The 25,351-nt window shown below is 36.0% G+C and overlaps 3 protein-coding genes and 1 pseudogene across 4 annotated transcripts; 3 read left to right on the top strand and 1 right to left on the bottom strand.

Moving 5' to 3' along the window:
- Positions 1-1,086: 1,086 nt before the first annotated feature.
- Positions 1,087-2,053, top strand: LOC124887904 (annotated as a pseudogene).
- A 345-nt stretch (positions 2,054-2,398) lies between these two features.
- LOC107845167 (UPF0481 protein At3g47200-like) lies at positions 2,399-4,346 on the top strand. Its single transcript, XM_016689419.2, has one exon. The coding sequence runs from the start codon at positions 2,541-2,543 to the stop codon at positions 4,107-4,109; it is 1,569 nt and encodes a 522-aa protein (XP_016544905.2). The 5' UTR covers positions 2,399-2,540; the 3' UTR covers positions 4,110-4,346.
- A 1,179-nt stretch (positions 4,347-5,525) lies between these two features.
- Positions 5,526-21,489, top strand: LOC107843890 (Fanconi anemia group J protein homolog). 2 transcript variants are annotated; one of them, XM_016688302.2, is made up of 28 exons: positions 5,526-6,100; positions 8,062-8,140; positions 8,660-8,735; positions 10,290-10,354; positions 10,436-10,480; positions 10,561-10,661; positions 10,741-10,882; positions 11,403-11,464; positions 11,584-11,657; positions 11,735-11,805; positions 12,306-12,393; positions 12,876-12,948; positions 13,037-13,132; positions 13,782-13,890; positions 14,230-14,323; positions 14,405-14,488; positions 14,572-14,728; positions 14,925-15,118; positions 15,725-15,769; positions 16,053-16,081; positions 16,161-16,282; positions 16,749-16,796; positions 18,301-18,425; positions 18,554-18,882; positions 19,021-19,966; positions 20,093-20,146; positions 20,942-21,055; positions 21,133-21,489. In XM_016688302.2, exons 1-28 carry the CDS (start codon positions 5,728-5,730, stop codon positions 21,163-21,165), a joined length of 3,828 nt encoding a protein of 1,275 aa, XP_016543788.1. In that variant the 5' UTR covers positions 5,526-5,727; the 3' UTR covers positions 21,166-21,489. The 2 variants fall into 2 exon arrangements, with proteins under 2 accessions (XP_016543788.1, XP_016543789.1); XM_016688303.2 differs by having other exon boundaries at positions 20,942-21,043.
- A 154-nt stretch (positions 21,490-21,643) lies between these two features.
- On the bottom strand, positions 21,644-24,379 carry LOC107843892 (F-box/kelch-repeat protein At1g30090). The gene is made up of 2 exons (XM_016688305.2): positions 23,955-24,379; positions 21,644-23,673 (listed from the first exon to the last, which is right to left on the bottom strand). The coding sequence occupies exon 2, from the start codon at positions 23,087-23,089 to the stop codon at positions 21,878-21,880; it is 1,212 nt and encodes a 403-aa protein (XP_016543791.1). The 5' UTR covers positions 23,090-23,673; positions 23,955-24,379; the 3' UTR covers positions 21,644-21,877.
- Positions 24,380-25,351: the final 972 nt, after the last annotated feature.

A 25,351-nucleotide genomic window follows, 5' to 3' on the forward strand; every position in this document is an offset into this window, starting at 1 on the left:
CTAATTGTTTAAGTTCTTGGATGTGTAGTTTACACAACTAAATTTGATATCAAAGCAGATTTTGAACATTTTTAATATAAAGGAGATTAGGATTCTGGATGGCTCTTTGAATCCGGTGTTTAAGTGAAAGTTAACTGATCGATACTTCAGACTACGTAACTTCTTAGGATCTTCAAGGACAAGGATCACTAAATGCAACACGAGTTTCTTCATTTCTTACACTACGAGCATCATCACTTTCTTTTTTATTCAAAGTACAGAACAAAAATTACAAAATTGCAGCTATCGGACTATACAAGACTTGATTCTATAGTCTATATGATACCTATCGTTTTCATGTTATTTATGTATCGTCCTTCCCAAAGACTATTAATATGGACTTGCACTTTACTACTAAATGAGTGAGGTAATTATTTTCTGTAGCATGTACAGAAGCAGAACCAATGCTCAAAACTATTGGCGAGTACCCTGGACAACTCAAATAGATAATGTTACTTGTATGATGTTTAGAAAAAGTACAGAATATAGCGCCTTTTCTACTAGTCTTGTCAAGTCGATCTCTGTTGAACAATCTAATGATATTGACTTTCCAAAGTGATTCTTATATGCCTATTTCTAATTGATCTCATCCATAATAGTTATTGTGTGCATAGTGTGAATGTGGCCAGTCAAAAGCCCGTATGTAACGATGAAACAGATATCCTGTGGTTCTGAGATCTAGAGTCTAGCACTTGAAATGTTTTGTTGATAGGTAACAGTGAGGCTCGAGCAGGTAAAAGAAAATAATCTTGAACAGTTTCCAATTCTATTCTATTTTATTTTTTAGTACCGAGAGCCAAAAACTATATCCGGCGTGCAAATACCTGAGTTTGCAATAAGAGAAATCACCTGTCCTGAAGTAAAAGAAGATATTAAAATAACAATCCAGTGTTTCAATTACTATCAAGATTAGATGGACAAACAATCTGCTAAAGGAATAATGGTTACCAGAGAAGAAGGTGGGAGCATCGGTAATGAAAATGTTGCTGATAATTAAGATGAATGCAGCATTATAATCCATCAAGATTCAAACTCAAATCAGTGGAAATGAGAAGACAGTGGCTAAGTTCTGCTAATATAAGCAAAGTGTACCTTGTCATTGGCTTGTCACAGAAGCCAAAAGATACAGATGGTTCCTAAAATGCATCGATGATATTGAATCGAACATTACCTGCTATGATCCCTCTGTGGTTGCTATCGGCCAATTTCACCATGGAGAAGTACAAGGAGCTACTGACATAAGTGATTTTCCTTACTTGAAAATCAGTTACTACTTGAAGTCCTGCTGGTATTAATGAGATATAATGAGTTTGCAAAAGATGAAGGAATAAAGATGCTTAAACAGTTCAAATCGGGTTCACATGCAATTCCTCGTCAAAGTCATGGATTCATTGGCGGATGCTATTAAGAAAGATGTGTTCTCCTCAAGCTATTAATAACACATCTCATAGACCCGAAGGCTTTCTCAAAAGGTGGATGCTATCTAAGGGGTGAGTAGCGCTCGTACCGTTCAACCATGGAGCTGCGGAAAGCAGGAATCCGTCTCAGGCCTGGAAAGAGTCATCGTCTTCAAAGGTTAAGTTCACTTCATTTCATTGCTCAGCTCTCTTAACACTTCCTCCTATAACCATAGACTATTCAACCAAGTTGGAGTTACATCTTATGTTAGCTTCATGGATTCACTTATTGATCACGCTGAAGATGTGAAGGAGCTGAGATCGAAAGGTATACTTCTTAACTTTCTTGGAAGCGATCAAGAAGTGGCCGATCTATTCAATGAGACAGCAAGAGATTTGGTGCCCGATCCACATGCCTTTGTTGATGTGAGAAACAAAATTGAGAATCATTACAACAACAAAGTCAAAATCTGGATTACTGGGTGGATGTATTCTCATTTTTCTACCCCTTGGTCTACTTTGGCATTTATTGCAGCAAACTTTGTCATTGGTTTTGCAATTGATTGATACAGTTCTATCTATCAGGTATCCAAACCTATTATGCAGTCCAAAAATAGGACAACTAGTGACAATAGGATCCAAAAGCAGCCAGCATCTTCTTCTCTTTCCAGCCAAGTCATCTGTCCAAGCTTCGGTGAACAGAATTACTCGAAATATGTGCTGGGGGAAGGTAAGAGTTACCACATGGAACTAGTCGAGATGCGTGTAGGCTGGCGGGACACCAATACATTATTCAAACTAAGTTGTGTGAACACTCCTACATAAGAAGTTAATTTATTAGACATGGGGAATCTTCAAACAAATTTCTTAGAGTTAAGGAATTAAAGTAAAAGTTGGAAGCTTACTGTGAATGCTTTCCCTTTTTCTCCTTTTACTATGTCTACTCTTTCTTAGTAGGTAGGTAAAGAATAAGATGCTATTTCTTTCTGTCTAATCCTTTTGTATTTTGTTTTCTTATCGAGAGCCAAAACGTGTATCTGGTTTGCAAATAACTCACTATCAAGATTAGATTTGGATCCTTAATTTGAGGAAGTTTCTCAAAAGATGGACACACAATCTTCTAAAGGAACAATGGTTACCAGAGAAGAAGGTACGAGCATTGGCGATGAAATTTTTGTTGATGAATGCAGAATCATAACTCATCAAGACTCAATCTGGAATTTTCAGGAAATCGGAGAAAATGAGAGACAGTGGATGCAATCATTGGAGAAGAGAAGAGGGGACATTGGCTCATTGCAGAAGCCAAAAATTCAAAAGGTCACTAAAAAGTTTCGCGAGATTGAATCAAACGTGAGGTTCTATGAGCCCCTTGTGGTTTCTATCGGACCATTTCACCATGGCAAACCAGAACTTCAGCTTATGGAGAAGCACAAGGAGCTACAAGCACTTCAGTTTGCCGATCAAGATAGTACCAAAGAAAGACCTGAAGGGGTCTTCAAATGGCTTCCGACAACTTCAGTGTCCATCGATGTGCTTTACAAAAAGGTCAAGAACATTATGCCTAGTGTCAGGGAGTGTTATGATGATGAACTGATCAAAGAATACAGCCACGAGGAGTTTGCACAGATGATGCTTCTGGACGGATGCTTCATCCTCCAATACTTTCACTGTATTGTCACCGGCAATTCTAAGGAGCTCAAAATGAAGAGCCATGATATAGCTTTCATTCGCCGTGATCTTTTCTTACTGGAGAATCAGTTACCATTGGAAGTCTTGCAGGTGCTAATGAGCTGTAAGTTCAAGAATAATGAAGGACTGGGGATGATAAAAAAGTTCATCTCAAGTGCACATACAAAACCTCCTCAACCTACCGGATTCATTGAAGGTATCAACGATTTCATTCTTGATTTCTTTGGGGATACTCAAAAAGTTATGAGCTTTCTTGGGAAGATCTGTGGAGAAGAAGAGCCTTCCTTTACAAAACAAGAAAGCATGAAAAATCGGCTTCCTGCTCATCTCCTCGAGCTATTAAAAATACATCTCATAGATCCGAATGCTTTCTCTGAAGGTGGGTGCTATCTAAGGGGTGAGTGGTGCCCTTATCGTTCAGCCATGGAGCTGCGGAGAGCAGGAATCTGTTTCATGCCTGGAAAGAGTCGTCGTCTTTCAGAAATTAAGTTCGCTTCATTTCATTGTACAGCTCATTTAACACTTCCACGTATAACCATAGATGATTCTACCAAGGCGGAGTTTTTAAACTTGATCGCGTATGAAGCATGTCCTGATACGCCAGATGACTTTGCAATTACATCTTATATTTGCTTCATGCGTTCACTTATTGATAATGCTGAAGATGTGAAGGAGTTGAGATCAAAAGATATACTTCTTAACTTTTTTGGAACTGATGAAGAAGTAGAGAACCTCTTCAAGGAGATAGCTCTAAATTTGGTGCCTAATCCACATGCCTTTGTTGACGTGAAAGACAAAATTGAGAAACAGTGCAGCAGCAGACGAAAAGCATGGTGTGCTGAGTTGAAGAACACTCATTTTGCTAGCCCCTGGACTATTTTGGCATTCATTGCGGCACTTTTTGTCATCGCTTTGCAAGTCGCTGGTCTTGTTCTATCAGCCTTCCAAACCTATTACGCAGCTCATGACAACAAAGGGAGCTAGTAACGATCGATAAGATTCAAAACCAGCCAGCCATTTCCTTTTTCTGCAGTCATGTTTGTTGAATAATTCATCATTTCTTTTACCTTTCTGCCATGATTTGTACTCCCTTAATCTATGATGTTTATATTCTCCTTAACACTTTATTTGTGTACTATTACTACTTTGAAGCACATGAATGGTATCAGTTATCACTGTATCATCATTGAAACTTTTGAATGGCTATTAAGAATAATATGATCTTCTTTGTCCTTTCATCTTGATTTCATCACAAGGGAGAATTCTCCAAGTCTATATAAGAAAACCACTTGTCCATTTCCAACCAATTAATCTGGTATTCTAACCAACTCCAACACCCCTTCATGCTCACGCCCAACTGGACAGTGGATTGGGAGACCAAACTGAGATGACCTGTGAAAATATGACACTCGACCTACCTCAACTCTATAAGTTAACTTACGAGGCGAAAATTGTCCAAAGTCCATAGAAGCAAACCACCAGTTCATCTCCAAACCATTATAGTAACATTGATATTTCTCACTATTTTGATACCAAACTAAGTTGTGTGAACTCTCACCTATAAGACAAAATAACACATTTTGGGTTTCACTTGTCAATTCTTTAGATCACTTTTTAGTTAGAAACTATTTAGACCACTTTTATTTTTCATGTAAAAAAGTGGTTAAATGTTATTCCTTCTGTCCCAATTTGTGTAGCACAGTTCAAATTGTGAATTCAGACATGAAACCTTTTGAGTTTTTTTTTTAAAACAAAATTTACATATTTGAATTGATAATTCAAAATATTTAAATCAATATATGAGAAATTACGGTTTTATTTGAATCTCAAAATCTAAAAATGCCACATAAATTGAACTTACAAAGTATACTTCTTTCGTTCATCTTTATTTGTCCACTATTAACTTGAGATACATTTTTTGAGTTAAAATTACGGTCTTAATAGGTATAATTTACCATATTACCTTTTAGATATAGTAGATTTAATGCTTTAAAAAATGTGTTTGATAATGAATTTGTATTTAATAACAAAAGGATAAAATGGACATAAAATGATCAATTATCCATTGATTTTTCAAATTGAACAAGTACTATTAAATAACTTGTAAAATGAAACAAAATAGCTTTTCCAAGTAGGGGGGCAATTGAACGGGTTGGGTCAAGACCTTACCCGACCCAAATTTATTTGGGTCGAATGAGTTGGGTCAAAACAGTTCATACCCCACCTCTCCCAATTTTTACTAAATTTTAATTACTTTACTTGTTCTTTTATAATTTTTTAGTACAAAATATTTTAGAAATATTTTATCAAGATTTCTTAAAAACAATTTGGTTTACATAACAATTTAATTTTTAATAGGTCAAAATAAATTGAATTAAAATAAATTAAGTTGATAAAGACTTATCAATAACCAACCCAAATTTTAACAAATTAGATCGGGTTGGACGAGTTGATTTTGAAAATGAAAATGGAAGCGTAATCGGGAAGTCACCGCCAAATATAATGAAAATGAAAAAATAATTCCCGCCAAAGCCACAAAAACACTCACAAAATACACAAAAAAGAATTCCGCCACCGCAAAATCGCAATTCCACCACCAACAATGAAGAATTCAAAACGACCGCCGCCGCCACCACCGCCGTCGCAAAACCCTAAACCGTCAAAACAAACAGTTCATATCGGCGGCATTCCGGTAGATTTTCCTTACCAGCCTTACGGTACACAATTATCATTCATGAATCGAGTCATTGCAACACTTGATAAAGCTCAACGAGAAGGTAAATCACACGCGCTGCTTGAATCGCCTACCGGTACCGGAAAATCATTGTCTCTTCTTTGTTCGGCTCTAGCTTGGCAACAGAATTTCAAGTCGAAGAATATTTATTCGAATTTTGTTCATTCGAAACCTGATCCTCAAGCTCTAAATGATCCTATTGGTCATGGTGGTGGATTTATTCCTGAAACGCAGCCTTCAGGTAGTTCATTTTTCGTTACGATGTTTGCTGAGTTGTGTGATTGATCATTAATTGAAATGTATGGTGTTTACCATTTTTTCCGGTGTTGAACTCTAGAAAACACGTTTATAATTGAAAACATTAATAATGGAACTGTGGTTCATTTTTTATTTCGATGTTTGTTGAGTTGTGTGATTGATCATTAATTGAAATGTATGCTATTTACCATTTTTCCGGTGTTGAACTCTAGAAAACACGTTTATAATTGAAAAACATCAATATTGGAAGTGTAGTTCATTTTTCGTTTCAATGTTTGTTGAATTGTATTAGTGATTATTAATTGAAATGTATGATGTTTACCTTTTTTTTTCCGGAGCTGAACTCTAGAAAACACGTTCGACCATAAAATTCCGGAATAATTGAAAAACATGACTAATGGAAATGAAGTTCATTTTTCGTTTCGATGTTTGTTGAGTTGTATGATTGATCATTAATTGAAATGTATGATGTTTACCTTTTTCTCCGGAGTTGAACTTTAGAAAACACGTTTATAATTGAAAAACATCAATAATGGAAATGTAGTTCATTTTTCGTTTCGATGTTTGTTGAGTTGTGTGATTGATCATTAATTGAAATTTACGATGTTTACCTTGTTTTTCCAAAGTTGAAAAACACGTTTATAATTGAAAAACATTAATAATGTAAATGTAGTTCATTTTTTCGTTTCGATGTTTGTTGAGTTGTACGATTGATCGTTAATTGAAATGTAGGATGTTTACCTTTTTTTTCCGGAGTTGAACTCTAGAAAGCACGTTTGGCCATATGATTCCGGAATAATTGAAAAACATCAATAATGGAAAAATAGTTCATTTTTCGTTTCGAGGTTTGTTGAGCTGTATGATTGATCAATAATTGAAATGTAGAACTTGAAAGTGTAGAGGTGGAGCCAAAATTTTTAGCTGGCGTTTGGCCGTGCAATTTTGTTACTTTTTCCTGGAGTTGAAATCCAGGAAAATATGTTTGTCCGTAAGTTGAATTTTGTGGTTTTTCGGAATTTGAAAAACTCCAAAAGGTTTTCATCTTTTTCACTCAAATAACTGAATAAAATTCAAGCCTTGAAGATCCTATTGGTCATGGTTTTGGATTTATTCCTGAAACACAGCCTTCAGGTAGTTAATTTTTTCGTTACCATGTTTGTTGAGGTGTATGATTGATCATTAATTGAAATGTAGGAGTTTAAGGTGCAGTGGCAGAGCCAAAAAATTCCATTTTTACGTTGTTTACTGACTTGTATGATGATCGACAATTAAAATGTGAAATTTTAGGCTTATATATGGCCAGACATTCCATTTAGATGCTCAGATTGGACCCTATTTCAGTTGAACACCTTGACTATTAATAAACTGTTTCCAATTAGACACTTTCCATCCAAATTGGATAATTAAATTAAATGCATTAAATATGTCATCTCCTTTAACTATACGCACTAAACTCAAGTACTAAAAGTCTTGGGATTATAAAATGAGGCAAGTACATATAATTAAAGTAAAGAACATATTTTATATGGTTAACTTAACTACCTAAACACCCTCCCCAGACCCCACTTCATGGGAATAAACTGGGTGTGTTGTTGTTGTTGTAACTTAACTACCTAAACACACAAAACTTTTTTCAAAATCTTAACCGCAGGTGTCTAATTGGAACACTTTATTAGGAGTTGAGGTGTTCAATTGAAATATGGATTAGTTCAAATGTTTAAATAGAATGTTCCGATAAGTTTAAGGAGCTGATTATGTATCAAGCTAAAATTTTCGTTTATGGGTTATGAACTAGAACCTTTTTCAGTTTACGGGGTTCTGAATAAATTATTTGTCGCCTCTGTGAAGGTTTATATATCAAAGGCCATGGGCTGCTTCTGAATTTAAGCTGTTGCAGACTTGCAGGGTATCAATTACTCGATGATTCATTTTCTGTATTTTCAGGGAACCCGAATACAGCACCACCTGCTGCAAGTGATGGGATGAGAAAGAAACAAGCTGTGCCTACCATCTTCTATGCCTCGTAAGATCCATATTTTTGAAAAGTTTTATAGATCAATATTACCGGATCCTTTATAAAATTGAATCCTTAGAGGCCTAGAGAGATCCTAAGCTGTAAACCAACGCATTAGCGTGAGAATTTAAAACCTTCTTAAGAAGCAGCAAACTCTAGGCAGATGAATTAATGGAATTTGTGTATTAAAAATCATGTTACCTCTTTTCTCTTTTTTCAAATGTAAAGTATCTGTCACACACACTAGCAGCGAGTAGGTGTTTCAAAAAGCTTCACAAAGCATTGCATCTCCAAGGAGGATATGAACATTCAAACCACATACTTGATGTTTTTCTTGCACAAAAAACAGCTAGGTATAAATATCCATTCTTCAATTTGTGTACTGCAGTGTGTTACTTGACTTTTCCCACACCTATCCATGCTACTAGCATATGTTTTAATGTCCTTGGCATTACCCACATTATAATTTCATATGTTGATCATGTGGCCTATCATAATTTTGTGTGCTTGGATCATTATGACTCTTAGGAGGACACATTCACAACTTTCTCAAGTGGTTCGAGAATACAGTAAGACAAATTATCGGGTGCAAATGGCTATACTGGTAGGTTGCATGTTTCCTTTCAATAAGTTATTATATTCTTTTCCAATCTTTGTCTTCATGTAATCACCTGTGTGGCTTTTGCGCTTCGGTTATCACATTATTTTGTTATTGTGAAGTGCACTCCATTTTACATCGTTTCGTTGTTGTTCTTGTTCTTATTTTTGTATTCCGTTTTTCAAACTGTTTGGAAATGCTTTCTTTAAGCCGGGGATCTATTAAAAACAAACTCTCTATCTTTACGAGGTAAGAGTACGGTTTGCGTACACTACTCTCCCTAGACGCCGCTTGTGGGATTTCATTGGGTATGTGTGGTGATGCGTTTTCATGTAATCAAACTTACACTACACCTAAATGCCCATGGCTATCATTTAGCCACCAAGATTTAGTTCAAAGGGCAAAAGTTGAGGGACTTATAACGTAGGTCACATGTTCAAGCCCCGGGTAGTGTGGCAGGTACATCTTCCCCGAGTTCAAAGGTTGCGGTCGGTCCTAAAGGTTGGCCGCATACTGATATCCTGGTCATAAAATAATTGCCCATGGCCATCATATATTGTATAATGAATCTGATGGAGTTAGACTTCTATTTGCAATGTTTTAAGCACAAGTACTTGATGATTCCTTCGAAATTGTAATATACAAAGTTGTTAATTGTGATTGCAACTTTATCATCTCGATGAAATAGATCATGGGTTTGAGCTCTATCAGGTCATTCTCACACCATAATCCTCTACATAGGGTGCCCTTTTTCATGCATTTGAGTTGTGGATAACATAATATGGTACCCAACATTATAGGGGTAGGTCCATCTCTAATACCATTATAAGAAAATGATCCTTGAATGTAACTCAATTCCAAAAAGTAGCCTTATGTGCTAAGAGATTGAGGATTGCACAATCTGAAACAGTCTAATAATATCAATCATGTCATTGTTGAGCATCGTCAAATTGTCTCATTACAATTGAGCATTTTATCTTCCATTTTCTATCTATAATTTCACAACAAACAATGTGGTATATCATATATGATGTAGTTTACAAAATATTATGATTTAGAGCTACCTCTCTATTTTGTTGAAAATGCCTTTCTACTTGCTAAATGTTGAATCAGTTATCTCCTACAAGAGAGGGAATCCTGAGAACTAAACATTTTTGGGCAAACTAGCTAGTTCATCATTGTAGATTTTGGATCTTCTTGCTTCCTGATGTTAGATGGTAGTAAATATTTGGCCTTTAAACTGCAACATCTCCAGAAAATGAGTGTTGGAGAGATCATATTCGGCTAGAAGGTCGCTTTGGATGGTTCAGTCTTTTCCTGCGTCGACCTACAAATACCCTAGTTCATTGGTGCGAAGCTATGGTGAGTGGAAGTGTTAGACCTAGAATAATGAGGAAGGAAGTTGTCTTGAAAGACCTTCAAATCCTTAGAATCAATACAAAATTAGCTAAAGATATGACATGATGTTAGAGAAATAGGTATTGGGGCTTAGCTGTTGTTGCTGTGTGTTTCTTTCAGCTTGTGAGTTTACTTGTTTGTTTGTTGTTCATCTTCTTTCAGGCTTCACGAAAACACTACTGTACAAATGTGAATGTACGAGGTGAAGACAACATTGATGAGAAATGGTGATTTTTCATATGTTCTTACAAAATATACTTTCCTATTTTCTTTTGTTCAATTTTATAATGTTATGGCTGAAATTGCAGCAAGTTGTTATTAAAGGATCGGGAGGCTGGATGCTCAGAATTCAAGTTAGTTCAACTTTCAACTGTTTATATCATCTATTCTTTAGATTGAAAATTGAGATGCTAATCACTTATTTTCTGAACAGAAATGTTCATAAAGTCAAAGGTCATCCATCCATTCAGAAAGGAGGGTGCCACGAGGCTCATGATATTGAAGATCTTGTTAAAGTTGGACAAATCGTTAAAGGTAACAGTCTCTATAAAGTTTTCCCGTTACATTTTATGCAAGCAGTGAACTTATCAACAAGTTATTATTCAATTTTCAGGTTGTTCATACTTTGCAGCACGTTCCATGGTTGATGATGCGGAGTTAGTGTTCTGTCCATACAGTTATATCATCAATCCAGTTGTTAGAAGAGCAATGGAAGTAAATATAACAGGAGCCATCATTATTCTTGATGAAGCCCAGTATGTATAGATATAAACCCTTGTGTATGGCCATGGAATTTTGCCTGCTCTGAAATGGAAAACTATATTAATTCATCTTTAGGTCTAGGGAATAGTTATTTTGTACATCTACTACAACTAATACTCCTTTTAATCCAAGTTGATAGACCTGTTTTCTTATCAATTATATTCAGTTTGATCAAATTTCCAAAGTTGCACAATGTTTCTTCTTTTGAAAATAAACTTCAGGTATTGGGAAACACCTGAAGAAGTACTTCAGGTTATAATTCTCTTCAGTTCAAAACGACGAAGAAAAATGTTAAAACCTTTACTTATTGATTATTTTTATCAACCGGAAGTGAAATAAGAGAATTATTTCGAGACATTATGCCTAAAAAAAATTCAGCGTCAGAAAAAAGAGAGAATGCTTCATGACAAGTATTGAAAAATGCATGTATCGTAAATTAAAATGAAGTCTATCTACATATATCATTGTTTTGACTTTCTTTATATATTGTTTTGGTTGGTGTGCTATCTGCAGCAATATAGAAGACATTTGTCGTGATGCTGGTAGTGTTGATGTTGAGGAGGATATTTTGCTTCGTAAGCACAGACTAGCTTTTCTTCATGCCTTTTATTAATCTTTTCTTTGGGCCTAATTGAAAGAACATCGTGCATCTTCTATTTGAGTTCATCTCTTATCACTTCTTGTTTTCTGGAAGAGTTGCAAATGGAACTGGAGCAACTCATACGGTCTGATGCAATGACTTACCAACCTTTGGCGGATATGACACAGGTAATTACTGGAAATTTGAAGTTCTGTTGACAACTTATAGAGCTTTTCCACCAGTTTGTGTATTCATGGTTTTGCAGGACATAAGGAGTTGGATTGCTAGGAAGAAAAATACTTTAGAAAGGCATGACTTCCAACACTACTCCTCATGGTGAGTTAGAAGGCATTGCTAGATTTTCATCTCTTTCCTTACTTTGGTTATGTCATGTTATAGGACATTGTTTTAAGTGTTTGGCATGGGTACACCAAATATCCTAATTGTTCAGTGTATACAAAAGCTCTTAGGTTTTGGCGTACTTAAACATAGAGCTGCTGAAGCTGAATCATAAATCAGAATTGTATATGGTGTAAAGCCTTCAAGTTCATCTTCAACCATATTTGTATATGTGGAAGAGAAGTACTAAAACTAATACAGCTCAACTACAAATTAGATCTAATTCGATTCTCAAACAAGATGAAAGCTATTCAAATAATTTTTTAACTTTAAGTCTCTAACTCAAGGTGTTAACGCGCTCAAACACTAGTCCAGGCAACAATGCTTCTACTTGTAACTAGTTTTCCTGATCTTCCTATGCATGTTGTGTGTGTATAGTACTTTGAGCACTACATATATACGTTTATATATCTCATTTGCTTCAACTAAATTTGTAGTTGGACTGGTGACAAGGCCTTGAAAGAGCTGCAAGAAGCCAATGTGACAAAGCAGTGCTTTCCCATTTTACAGGAATGTGCCTCCAAGGTAAATTCTTGCTGATGTTGTTCTGTTTAATTTTAATTTGACTGTGAATGACTGGTTGTTAAAATCCTATGTTGTGGTTGAGGGAGTGGGTTGTGACCTTATTTGATCTTGAGCAACCCCCCCACCCCCCCCACCGAACTAGCTTTGAGGTTGAGTCAGGGTCAAGATGTAGTTCTTCACGTTGTAACAGAGCTAAGACCCATCTATCCCTATTGCTATGATTCTCAATGCTTAGTCCTTGTGTTATATTATCCATGCTCCAACTGACTAGTCCTGAGCGTGCGGGGTGTTATGTCCCACATTGGTTGAGAAAATGGGTTGTGGCCTCCTTATATGGTCTTGGAAATCATCCACAGGTTGATTTTAATATTGAGTTAGGCCCAAGGTCCATTTTGAGTGGTATACTTGGACATGTATAATTATCCTAATCATTGCTCTTGCTCTCTCACCCTAATCTCTTATCATCTTTTCTTTCCCTGAAGGCTATCAGAGCTGCTTCTGAAGCTGAGCCAGGGACAGATTATTTGAGTGGCATGGCAGCATCTGTATTAGAAGGTACTGCACCTTAGTTCTAATTCTAAATGCCACACTTATCTTTTAAAGGAACTTTATATATCTATTGACAATTATGAGTATTATTCAGGACTATTCTCCTCACTTAATTACTTCTTCTCGGGAGATGGGCTTCATGTGTGTAATTATCAGCTAGCTTTACAACACTATGTCAAGAAGCTTCCTGGTAAGTACTGTATTTGTAAGGAAGATACTGGTTATTGTTCTTGTCTTCAGGTATACAAGGTCGCCATTTGATCTTATTAGACTAAGTTGCATCTATCATTTAACATATTTTGTGACAAAATTAATCAATGTCGGCTACAGATATTCGTTATGAATTGTAACAAGAAATGCTTTGCCTGCAATTGTAGGTTTTTGTAATAAGTGCGTTAAAGTGTTCTTTCTTCAAAAGGACTCGGTGTTCCAAATGCTTTGCAGGTCATAAAGGATTTGAGGGTTTATTGAAAACTTTCTTGATCACTAAAACAAGTAGAGATACTTGGTGTTTCTGTTCTGTTTTGTTCTGGCTCTGTTCAGTTAAGGAGGTGAAGCCCTTTAACTCCATCCTTGGAACACAATAAGAAAAATCAGATAAACTTATGTTTTAGACGTGCATATAGAATTTGAAGCACCTCAAGCCTCATCCACCATGCAAAAAAATAAATTAGAAAGGGGAAGAGAAAAGGATGTTTTTGTTTGCTTGTGACATGGCGAAGAACACTGATAAAATTCTACCAAATATAGTCATAATGTTCTCGTCCTTGGGCTAGAGAATCTAATTCATTTCTTGATAGTTGATTTGTTTATGCTACTATTTCTCTATGAATGTGCAGGAACTGCTGTTGGTAGCTGGACACAAACTTTTAGTCTCTGGTGCTTAAATCCAGCTGTTGTGTTCAGAGAAATTGCTGATTCTTGTCTATCAGTGATTCTAACTTCAGGGTATGTGCAATAAAATACAGTCCATGGCTACTTCGTTCAAGCATTAATTTTTGGTGGTGTATTGAAAGAGTTTAGTTAATCCCTTTTCCCTTGGATCCAATTTGAAGCAAATGTAATAACTTGTTGAGCAAAACTTTCAAGTCAATGGTGTATGGTTCAGTTTAATGAATATGTAACATTGTCTTTGTTTGCTTGTTTATGATTTATCCTTGGACTTCCTTATTTTTTCCTTCTGCCGCCCTTGTACTTGTGATACCTCCGAATGACAATTTCGAAAATCTGCTGTTGAAGTTCCAGCTTCTTCTTTGCTGTTGTGCATCATTACTTCTTTTATTACAGGACTCTATCACCAATGGACTCATTTTCCTCTGAACTTGGTGTTACTTTTGGTACTTCTCTGGAAGCTCCACATGTTATAGACGTTGAATCACAGGTATTTTAACATTTGTCATTGTTTTGGGATCTGTCAGATTTTAATTTACAGATGAACTCAACGCCAGTCCATGAATTGCAGTTATGGGCTGCTGTAATCTCGAGAGGACCTAGAAATTATCCGTTGAATGCAAGTTTCAAAACAGCTGATTCATATGCTTTCCAGGTATTATGCAATATTTATGCTAAGTTTTCATTTATCCATATGTACTTCCCTCCTTGTCTAACGTTGCAACATTCTTTGTGAAGGATGCACTTGGCACATCTTTAGAGGAAATATGCAATATTGTTCCAGGCGGTTGTTTAGTATTTTTTCCTAGCTATAAGTTGATGGAGAAACTAAGAAGTCGGTGGAAAGAAACAGGTCAATGGAACCAACTTAATGCTCGAAAGCCCATTTTCGTTGGTAAGAAACATTATGTCCATTCTTTGAACATTAATAAGATGTTTGCCCATAAATAGGCAGCAAAAACTTAAAGATTATCCAGACTATTCATTGCATGCTTTTCCGTTTGATGCATTGAAAATTGATCATGCTTGTCAATTGTTGATCTTTATTGGTGCAATTAATTCTTTCTTTTTATGGCTTTGTTTTCGTTTAGAGCCAAGAGGGGGTCAAGAAGAATTTGAATCAGTTTTGAATGGTTACTACAGTTCTATTAACCAACGGAAGAAACCAGTGATGGGAAGAAAGAAAAAGGCAAAAGGGTCAGCTCTTAATGACAGTACTCCACATGAAGTTTCAGATGAAAACAAGAAAAAGGGAGCTGCTTTTCTTGCTGTTTGTCGAGGAAAGGTACCTCAGGGTTAATTCCACCTTTCAGGTTGTATGATTTTTCTAGTATTTGAATCATAACAAATGACTGTCTTGTGGAAGTTCAGTCCTACCACACTGTCCGGTCCAACTGCCCACATGGCAGTTGGCAACATTGAAATGATCACAACCAATCCTGCTCTTCTATGTGCCAAGTTGTTGCAATTTGTAATTGCCTAATTACAATGTTCAACTTACAATCTTATGGTTTGCGTTATTAGAGCTGTGTTTTTCTAATTTAATCTGGTATTATAAACATGTAGCTTTGGAAAGAATACTTCGTAGAAATGCAGTAAAAAGGACTTTATGATTCATGTCAACTTGACTTGTCTAGATACTTCACCAAAGAGTCCCTTGTCTGTGATAATAGAGTGCTTTTGCAGCAGAATCAAGTCAGGATGTTATTATTAGTTGCTTTTTTTATTTATGAATAAGCTATTATGCACTTTGTGTCATGCATAGTTAATTAGTTTCAAAATCTATCTATTGGAAAGCAAAGAGTATGAAACTTTGACCACTTACTTTTTTCTGTTAGAATATTAAAGCTTGAAAAGATTGGATATCTGAGTATGCAAGTGGTTTATGCAGGTTTCTGAAGGCATAGACTTTTCTGACGAGAAGGCTCGTGTAGTTGTATCCTTTTTTCTTTCTTTGAATTATGTTACTATTTGTCTTCCTGGAATCTGATAAAGGGTGGCAGAAATTGAGGAAGCAAATCCTGATATTCTTATGTGAAACTTTGTAGGTGGCAATTCGTTTTTATATAGCAAGTATATTTGCATCAACTAATAGTTCCATAGTTTATAGGTGGCAATTCATTTTCATATTGCAAATATATTTGCATGGACTTATAGGTCTATAGTTTCTGATCGTTGTGATTATTTTCTTAACTGAATATTTTCTTAACTGAAATCAGATAGTCGTGGGCATTCCCTTTCCAAACATGTAAGAAATCTTTCTTCATGTGAATTTCTATTGATTCATTTATGTTTCAGTGACTAATATGGAGCTCATTGTCCATCAGAAATGATGTTAAAGTTGATCTTAAGAAGAAGTTCAACAATACTTATAAGTCATCCAAAAATCTTCTGAGTGGGAGTGAGTGGTATTGTAATCAAGCCTTTAGAGCTCTTAACCAAGCTACAGGTACGCAATGCCTCTGGTAACTTTCTAAACATCCCTGTGTTGAGAGACAAATTATATTTTTTGCAATGGAAAGACAACTTACTTGAGTTCCTCATTTAAGTCAAGAGTGATCTCATATAAAGTCATGCATATAGCTTCAAGCAGCAACTAACGTGTGCAGTGTATTTGTAAAATGTTAGAACACTACATATGGGATACACAAGTATGGATCAAAATAAAGTGAATGAACGTTGACAAGTTTGGAGCATCATATTCTAGAGTTTTTACAAGAGAGATTTCACTTAGTTATCACCTGAACTTCAGAGAAATTGCGTTCAATAATGCCTATTCCCTTGCATCCATTTCCAGCCGTCAGTAGTCATATGTATCTTAGTTATTAAAGATTTCCCATCAAAGTTTATCTTTGTTGTATGATTAGTAATGTTAAATATATTGGTTGTGATGTAATTGCTTTTTTGCTTTGTAGGTCGTTGCATTCGCCATCGATTTGACTATGGAGCTGTGATCTTTTTAGGTACTTATATTACTCCTTCTTTGATTGCGTAAAAGAGAAAAAGAACATAGATTTTTTCCTTGCTAAGTTGGTGAGTATGCTCATAAATAGAGCTCCTTATATTGGAGTGTCGGTTACTAGAAGAGAAGAAAACTGTAGGGTTCCTTATTGATACCTCTATAGTTATTGTAGTTCTGGATCTTATTCTTGTAGAATGGAATTCCACCTCCATTCCTTTGAAATTTTAGCTATCTTAACTATGACACTAAACAACCCAATCAACCACTCCATACTTCTTGCCTCGCCTGCTTTCTTCCAAAAATTAACCGGGATCTTGTTTGGGTCGGTCGCTTTTCCTCTCTTCATCTTGCGAATAGCCCCCTTAACCTCTGCAACCTTTATGCATCTACATCTCCTAATATCTACGTCTCTTGGGACCCAAGTGTAAGTCTTTCTTTGTGGAGCATATAGATCATGTGCCCCGAATTTGACAAAAAAATTTAATTGCAATTTGGTCCTTGAGTTCTTTAGTGCACATATTCACCAATTAATTTTTTGAACTAACAAAATTTAGTGGAGACAGATTAGGAATCTACTTTCTGACCTAGTGACACTAATTTTGATGTTCTTGATCCTCTCATAGAACATTGAGTTAGAAGTGACATGCGTCATACCTTTGGCTATTGCAAATCATAATGACTTTCCGAACTTCAACTCTTCAAGTAACTAGTTCAAATGCATAAGCTCAAAATTGCCCTATATAGCAAACTAGGCCTATGTGTTCCACCTAGAAATTGATCTTTTTTAAAAAAAAAAATTAAGAGATTAAATTTCCTCCAATCAGTGCAGTGAATCTCTCTTTGATGAGAACTTGGCCCAATTCGCGTTAGGTTAACCATTACCACCAATATCTCCTCGCTCCTTATATTGGATATATTAGCCTAGACTACCAGCATTGAACCATAGCATGTGGATGATTGCATTCCCATGACCATCACGAGAATCCCACAAAGAATTGGCTGGTCTTGCTAACAGCAATGAACTTATTGAACTGTGTACTGGTTGTTGTGCGTTAGCTTACCAAGAAGGTAACCTCTGTTCTGAAACTTGAAACTAAGGTAGGGTCTAAAGGTTTGTCCACTGTTAGAAGCCAACCATCTTCATCTTCTTCAAGATTGAGGGGATACTTGCTTTGTGAGAGCTAGACAGATGAGCAAGGAGTCCTTGGTGTGCAAGTGTGTAGATAGATTGTTGTAGTGCAACCAAACACTTGGACCAAACATTTTAGGTGGAATAAGGATCTAAATATTCAGAGCTTCTTTTACTTTGGTACTCTTAAAAAAAAGAGAGAAATATCTTATTTAGCTGGTGCAAGTTGAGAAGTACAGGTTCAAGAGAATTCATTATACAGGGATAAAGATTTGATTTTCAATTATAGGGATTTCTACTTATTATACAATCATTTGTTGTCCTTGCTTATATCAATTATCTCTACATCCAATATATTTCATCTTCTTGCATGTAGATGAGCGTTTCTGTGAGGCAAGGAATAGAGCTTATATTTCAAAGTGGTTGCGGAACTCAATAAGACACTTCAGCAGCTTTGACAAGTCAATGGAAGAACTGAAATCCTTTTTCAAAGATGTCAAAGTACTCATTGACAACCTTTAATTATCATGGCAGCTATTATTCTCTTTATCAGCATTGTCTTTGTTGAGGTTTTCCCAATATTCTCTTTTAATTTATTAGTTTAATTTATTTTTTTTAACTTTAAACAGGAGCGGGTTGGCAATGCAGCCAGTTCCTTACAAAGTTCTGTTATTGATGTTGAAGAAAATGCTTTTGTTACTAAGAGTATAAGAACCAGGCAGAAAAATCAGAAGTTGAGCACTTCTGATGTGAAAGGGCTTAAGGAAGAAGAAAATGGTGCATTGATTGGTCAAAAAGCCCGTCTTCTATGTCAATCTTCATGTATTGATACCATGTATAATACATCCTCCACTAAAATGAGAAATGATGCCCCTCGTTTGATGTTAAGTGATGACGAGGATTCTCATGGTCACAGAGGTCACATTGATTTGGAATGTGATTCAGAATTTTCATCTAGGTAAAACATGAATCTTTAATTTGTTATGTCTGCGACCCTCATTTCTTTGATTCAATACAAAAAATCTGCATCTTGAGCTCGCTGGGCGTTTACTTTTGCATTGTTATTTTATTTGGGAACTGAATTTCTGGTTTGCAGGTTGTCTGGAGATCCACTGACAGTTACACACGCTGCTGACCCTCAATTAACCATTGTAAATGAAACTCCTGCTACTGATGATATTATTCACATTTCTAGTCCTCAATCCTTCTCCAAGGATGAATATTCTTCCTCCACCATTATTCAAGCATCCAGTGACCTTTCAGACCACTTGGCAAATCATCCTACAACTCAACAAAATACTGAGTTTGGTTGTAAATCTCCCTATTTGATGATTACTCCTCAGAAAGATGCTTATACAAAACCAAACATGATATCATTGGATGTTGAATCGTCAACTAACTCGAGCGTCAATTCTCACGTGGGGAAAAGGATGAAACGCTTGGATTTATCATCCATAGCTCATCTCCATGCAGAAGAATTTGATACTCAGGTGGCCAAGACTCCTATGCATGATAGTTCTACATGTGCATCAAGGAAGGTTAAGGATGCAAACCAGATGATTGATTCTGGTTCCAGATTTATTCAGTTAGACAAGGAACTGAAGAAGTCCAAATTTCCTATGTTACCAGTCCTGAATAACTGTGAGACATCAGTTGTGCAGTCTAAACTTGCTATGCATGAACGACTTCAGATATTTTGCTCACTTTGCAAAAATCCACTGGGGCGTCCTGAGAATAATTCATTTGTTATGTGCTCACGAACATCGTCAACAAAAACTCACTTAAAATCTCTTTGGAAGGGTCAACCAGAGACCCCTGATCCGAGCAGACATAGTATACCTATTCTCATAGCTAACTTTTCGTCTATTGATCAACGCATCTATGAAAGAGCCAGTGATAATTCATCTGTTCAGGGGATTTGGTGCGAAGAAGATGGCTGTGTTTTCAAAACTATTTTCTGCCGCTTTTGTGTAAATTCCAGACATTGTCTTGGAGTACAGGTCATGGCTTCTGATGCATCTAATGTCACGTTATTGAACAAGGTACTAATCTTCCACCACTACAGTACTTGTTGCAAGGTTCTTACTGGGTCAGTTTTTATCCTAAAAAATTGAATATTTTCTCGTTAAGATATTTACCATTTTCACCTAGAATTATTTACTGTTTAGGTGCTGCTTTATTGTGATAGCTTGGTGATAAAGGGGCCTGAATCATCAAGAAAGGTCAGTCGGTGCTTTGCTCATTCCTTGGGGACAACATAGAATGTGTGAAATTGTAGTAGTGCCGACATTTCATATGCATGTGAAATATCTATGCAGAATCAAGTGTCATGTAATCTGTTTATCGATAGGTCAATTGCAGCATGACTTAGATAGTTGTCATACAGATCAATGGCTAATACATGATGTTTGCCTGTGAGCTAATATAATCCTGAATCATTAACCTCTTAAGCCTGATATCAGAATATGTCCTCTAACGTAAGGTGATTAGTCCAACCAACAGAGTACCTGTAAATAAACCATCCGAGTTTTCCATCATCTCAATTTTGTTACGATCCATTACTGTGATGTCCTTAAAGATCTTACGCAGCATATACATTATCTGATCCGGTCTTAACTGGAATTCATCCTGCCCATGGCACTTGATTCTGTAACTGCCAGTTAACCTATTGTTCTAGGCTGGATATAAGCTCTAAACAGACAAATGTTTGACTATTTGCTGCTTAAGCAACCAAGAAAATAACTTAAATCCAAACACTAGGCTAATGAGTGATGAAACATGTAAGATAGCAGGAGAGTTTCTAGGGGATTATCCACTGCCAACATGGTGCTTCACGATCAATGACTCAAACCCAAAAGTTTAGTGTGGTGATACACTACTTGTTGGTGTTTTCTAAAAATGAAGCACACCATAAGTTTCAGTGCTTCACTAGATTTTTTTATCCTGTTAAATTTGTGCCTTTTTGTTTCCTTTTCTCTTACTGATGTTGCTACTTGCCTTCACGAACTCAAATTTAGGAATTATCTCCATCCAACAATTCAAGCTTCGATAGAGGCCTTAATTCCATCGAGAGTTTCACATATACTCCTCAGCAGCAGAACCTTGGAGGATGGAAAACTGTAAAATCCAAGTTTGGCCATATATTTTGATATAGTTTGACAATGTTAACTTAACATATATATATTCATTATATAAATTTATCATGCAGATGCGATTACCGAAGAGGGAGCATCTCATTTAGTTCACAGAGAGTGCAGAATGATTTTTGGAGTTCACTAAATAGATGATACTTTCAGAAAATGCTGCCACATTATTAAGACAATAGTTTCCAAGAGAGATCACAAGTTGCCTACAATATGAACTCTTTATGCAGTTCGTCAGTGATCACTTTTGTGTTCGGCAAATGATTAGATTCCAGTTTCTGCATTTATATTGACAGGAAATATTGTGTATATATTAGTCAGATATGCAGAAATTTGTGTTCTTTGTAATTTATAAAAGTTGTGCAAACATTTCTGCCACTTAATATATCCGTATAATAGATTATATTCCTTGTATATGTTCATTTCAATTGCTTCGTCATGACCTTGGCTCTTAATGTCGATATCAATATCTGAATTGAAAGTGCAACATGAAATTGGCCATGTGAGAAAATATGTTGTGGAAGATGAGATCAGATATTAGGGATTGTATGACCTTGTTTTTTAAATATCATATCATCCTCGCAAACATAAATATACTAGATATCAAATAGCATTAATCAAGAAGTACATTATAAGAATCAAGAGAGCCAAATGGTGAAGGTTTTTTTTTCTATATTAGAGCTAATTAATACAGTAGAAACTGAGGAAAACCAACAAGAAAGTACTTGACCTTTGATGGAAATACAAAAACACAAGGTATTCCACAGACAGTTTTGGCAATCCTGTGTAATTGCAAAGAAAACTAGGAAACTAAGCAAATAGAACCTGTGCACTAGATGGAGTGAAGTCGGAGAGCGATTCAGGAGCATCTACCACTTGCCAGTTAACAGCGAATACGCAGCGTTTGCTAGATGGATGCGGCAGGCTCTTGATATGTCCTACAGCAACATGAAGATTTCGACCTACGACAACAATCCGGTTGTCACAGCAATCCACAGAGAAAGGTTTACATATCTGCTCTGGCAGTGGAAGTCCTTCAACAGTGTCCCAGGAATCAGTTTCCGGATCATAAACCTTAAGTCTTGTGCGTTCGTGTTCCGAAACTACAAACAATCGCCCATATAGCACTACGCTAGAACCAGTCCAACCTTCTCGAAGTCCAGAAGCCATGTTCTCCCAATTATCCGTTTGAGGGTCATAAATTTGGCCCCTAGGCACAACGTAAAATGGCCAAAACCAGCCTTCTGTTACTAAAAGCTTTCCATTAAGAACAGCAGAATCATACGAGGCCATATTCGTTCCCATATTTGCAACAGGACACCAAATCCCTTTATTAGGATCCAAGACTTCAGCGGAGTCCAGCTCAAAAAGATGCGTGCTGTTCCCTCCAGCAACGTAAATCATCCCATCGATAACTCCACTGGCAAAAAAGGACCTAGCTGTGATCATCTTCTTCATAACAGTCCAACGATTTCTCCGGACTTCATATTTAACCACCAAATTAAGGGGGCAATCAACATCAGAGGCTACCCCACCGCAAACATAGAGAACACCCTCATGCGGAAAGCAGATACACCTGAATCCATGAGGGCACACTTTCTCCTTGCACGGCATCGCAGGGATACTATGCCAAGAAAAGTTTTTTAGATCGAAAACTTTCCACTGTATTTTCCCACTACTTTTATGGAACGCAAATACAAAAACCCAAGGATCATGAAATCCAAGCTCTTTCCTTCGACAAAAGAATCTATCTTTAGTGCCAAAAAGTGAATACCATCGCTTACAGACAACCCGGCAGTTCATGTGGTTATCAACGGGTATCCTAAGGAGGCAATTGAGAGCAACATCATCTGGCAGTCCCGGAATTAGTGGTTCTCCTTTTCGCCACATTTCTAACTCAAATGATGGATCAAATATGTCAGATTGCTTTGCAGCTAACCTGAACTTTGGCGACAACGTCATTTGTGAATCTCCCAGCTTTTGCACTGGAGCTTGATGTGATGATACCCTTACTCTTTGCATCTTTGTGTCTATCAGCGACGTCAACAACCCCCCACAAAAACAAGAAAAACGACAGAATCCCTAGAGCTGCTCAACTAAAACTACTAATTCTCAGGGAAAACAACATACAAGTACCCCATTATAACACCTGGTTTCATTCATAAAACCAGTTGATCAAAAGTGTTTGGGCCAACTTTCGTGCACCTCGACTAAATCCACAGGATACCCGTCACCTCCCACCGGCATCCCACCAGCAACAGATATCAAGTAACTCTATCCACCAACCAAAAGAGGTAATCTTCAAGTCCACGTCGACTAAATCCACGTGATATCTACCACCTCTCACCAGCAACAGATACCAAATAACTCTATCCAACAAGCAAAAAACACAATCTTCGAGTCCACCTCGACTAAATCCAAGGAACACACCTTCCGCCTCCCACCAGCAATAGATACCAATAGATACCACGTAATTCTATCCACCAAACAAAAAACACAATCTTCAAGTTCACCTCGACTAAATCCACGAAATACCTGTCACCTCCCACCAGCAACAAAAGATACCACGTAACTCTATCCGCCAAGCAAAAATGTAATCTTCATGTCTAGCAATCATACAAATCCCAAACAAAAAACAAATTCAGACACATGAAATAGGGAAAGCTTTACTCTTTCCTTTTTTTTTTTTCCTTTTTAGGAAAAGCCACTACTTCTTAGAAAATTCAAGAAATGCAAAAGTACCAATCAAAAAGAAAAAACACTGAATTTCAGCAAAACTAATAAAATTCAAGAACCCCTTTTACTCAAATACTATAAAAAACATAATTAATTAACAGATCAATCATCTTTATATAAGAAATAATGAGTGAAAGATTATTAAACTTACAGATTAAGATAGAATAATTGATAGCACAGCAGTTGGTGGCTTTAGCAATAGCAAGAATAACAGCACCTCCTTTTAACTTTTTAATCATTCAAAAGATTGAAGCAAAAGACTTTTAATAGTTCTGCTTCCAAAGAAAGATTTAATACACCCTCCGTCTCATTTTACGTGACACACTTATCTCATTTTTAATATATCCTAAAAAAAAATACCACCTTTCAAGAATTAATCTTTTACAAAATAATTTACAACCATACACATATCGAGCTAAGACTTATTATAAATCACATATTTCAAGAATCGTTGTTCCTTCTTAAATTTTGATATACTGAAATGATGCCCCATAAAATGAGACGTAAAGAATAATTAATTTATTTAAAGGGAATATAACTGTCACGCGCCATTTGAGAGAGTTTTATACAACTCGAAACCAAACAAGATTTGGCTGGCTTCAGTACTGTTTAGGCTGTCTTAACTGTAGTTTGTTTCTATCTTTAATTAAACTAGTTAAGAGTACACGTGTATATTGCATGTATTTCGCTTTTTGAGATCAATCTACGTGAACTTTAATTAATGTATTAAATATATAATTTAATATTTTTAAATTTAAGTTTAGGCAAAATAATTTTCTAGCCTCTGTACTATATCGATTTTATAAGTTAGATATTTCTACTTATATGTTTGTCATTTGAACCCCTGAACTCACTAAAAAACAACATTTTAAATCCTTTTTTGGTGAGTATAATACTCTCTATCCCACGTCAGCTACCACGGCTGACACGTCTGTCACGATATTTTTAAAAAATAAAAATAAAAAAAATATTATATTAAATTTCAAGTCATTTTTAAAATGTTGTATAACAAATTAAATATTAAAATTAATTTAATTAGATAAGAAAAAACTATAAATTGTATAAAAATTTGCATAATCATGTTTTAATTTTTACGCACAAATTAAACATCAAATCCATTCCAAATAATTAAAATTCTTCTCCAACTAATTTAAATTTTTAAACATAAATTCATATATACTAACATAATAAATTTTTTATTTTTAAATTTGAATATTTTTAACAAATTCACAAAAAGTTTAATTTTTTTCAAGCGAAATTCACTAATTTTTTTCAATATTCACTTTCAATTTAAATTTAAATTTAAATTTTAATCCCAAAAAAATAAAAAGATTTCAAATTTAAATTTTAATTAAAAAAATGAAAAGAATTGAATTGAGAAGAAAAATTAAAATAAAAAGTGAACTTGAGTGTGGGGGAAGGGGGGCTTGAAGAGTGTTGGAGTGGGAGGTGGGGGCTGGAAGCGGCTGGGGTGGGGTGGGACAGGGCTGGGAGGGGTGTAGGGGCTGGGGGTGGGGTGGGAGGGGTTGGGGTGCGATGGGGGTGGGG

Source organism: Capsicum annuum, chromosome 10 (assembly GCF_002878395.1).
Source record: "Capsicum annuum cultivar UCD-10X-F1 chromosome 10, UCD10Xv1.1, whole genome shotgun sequence".
Classification (NCBI taxonomy): domain Eukaryota; kingdom Viridiplantae; phylum Streptophyta; class Magnoliopsida; order Solanales; family Solanaceae; genus Capsicum; species Capsicum annuum.

What these genes read in the sequence shown, in the direction of transcription:
- LOC107843890 (XM_016688302.2), top strand. Translation starts at nt 5,728, where the DNA reads ATGAAGAATTCAAAACGACCGCCGCCGCCACCACCGCCGTCGCAAAAC. An exon ending in TACAGGAATGTGCCTCCAAG is followed by an intron (nt 12,394 to 12,875) that starts GTAAATTCTTGC and finishes CTTTCCCTGAAG; the next exon opens with GCTATCAGAGCTGCTTCTGA. An exon ending in GGCCTGAATCATCAAGAAAG is followed by an intron (nt 20,147 to 20,941) that starts GTCAGTCGGTGC and finishes ACTCAAATTTAG; the next exon opens with GAATTATCTCCATCCAACAA.
- LOC107843892 (XM_016688305.2), bottom strand. Translation starts at nt 23,089, where the DNA reads ATGCAAAGAGTAAGGGTATCATCACATCAAGCTCCAGTGCAAAAGCTG.
- LOC107845167 (XM_016689419.2), top strand. Translation starts at nt 2,541, where the DNA reads ATGGACACACAATCTTCTAAAGGAACAATGGTTACCAGAGAAGAAGGT.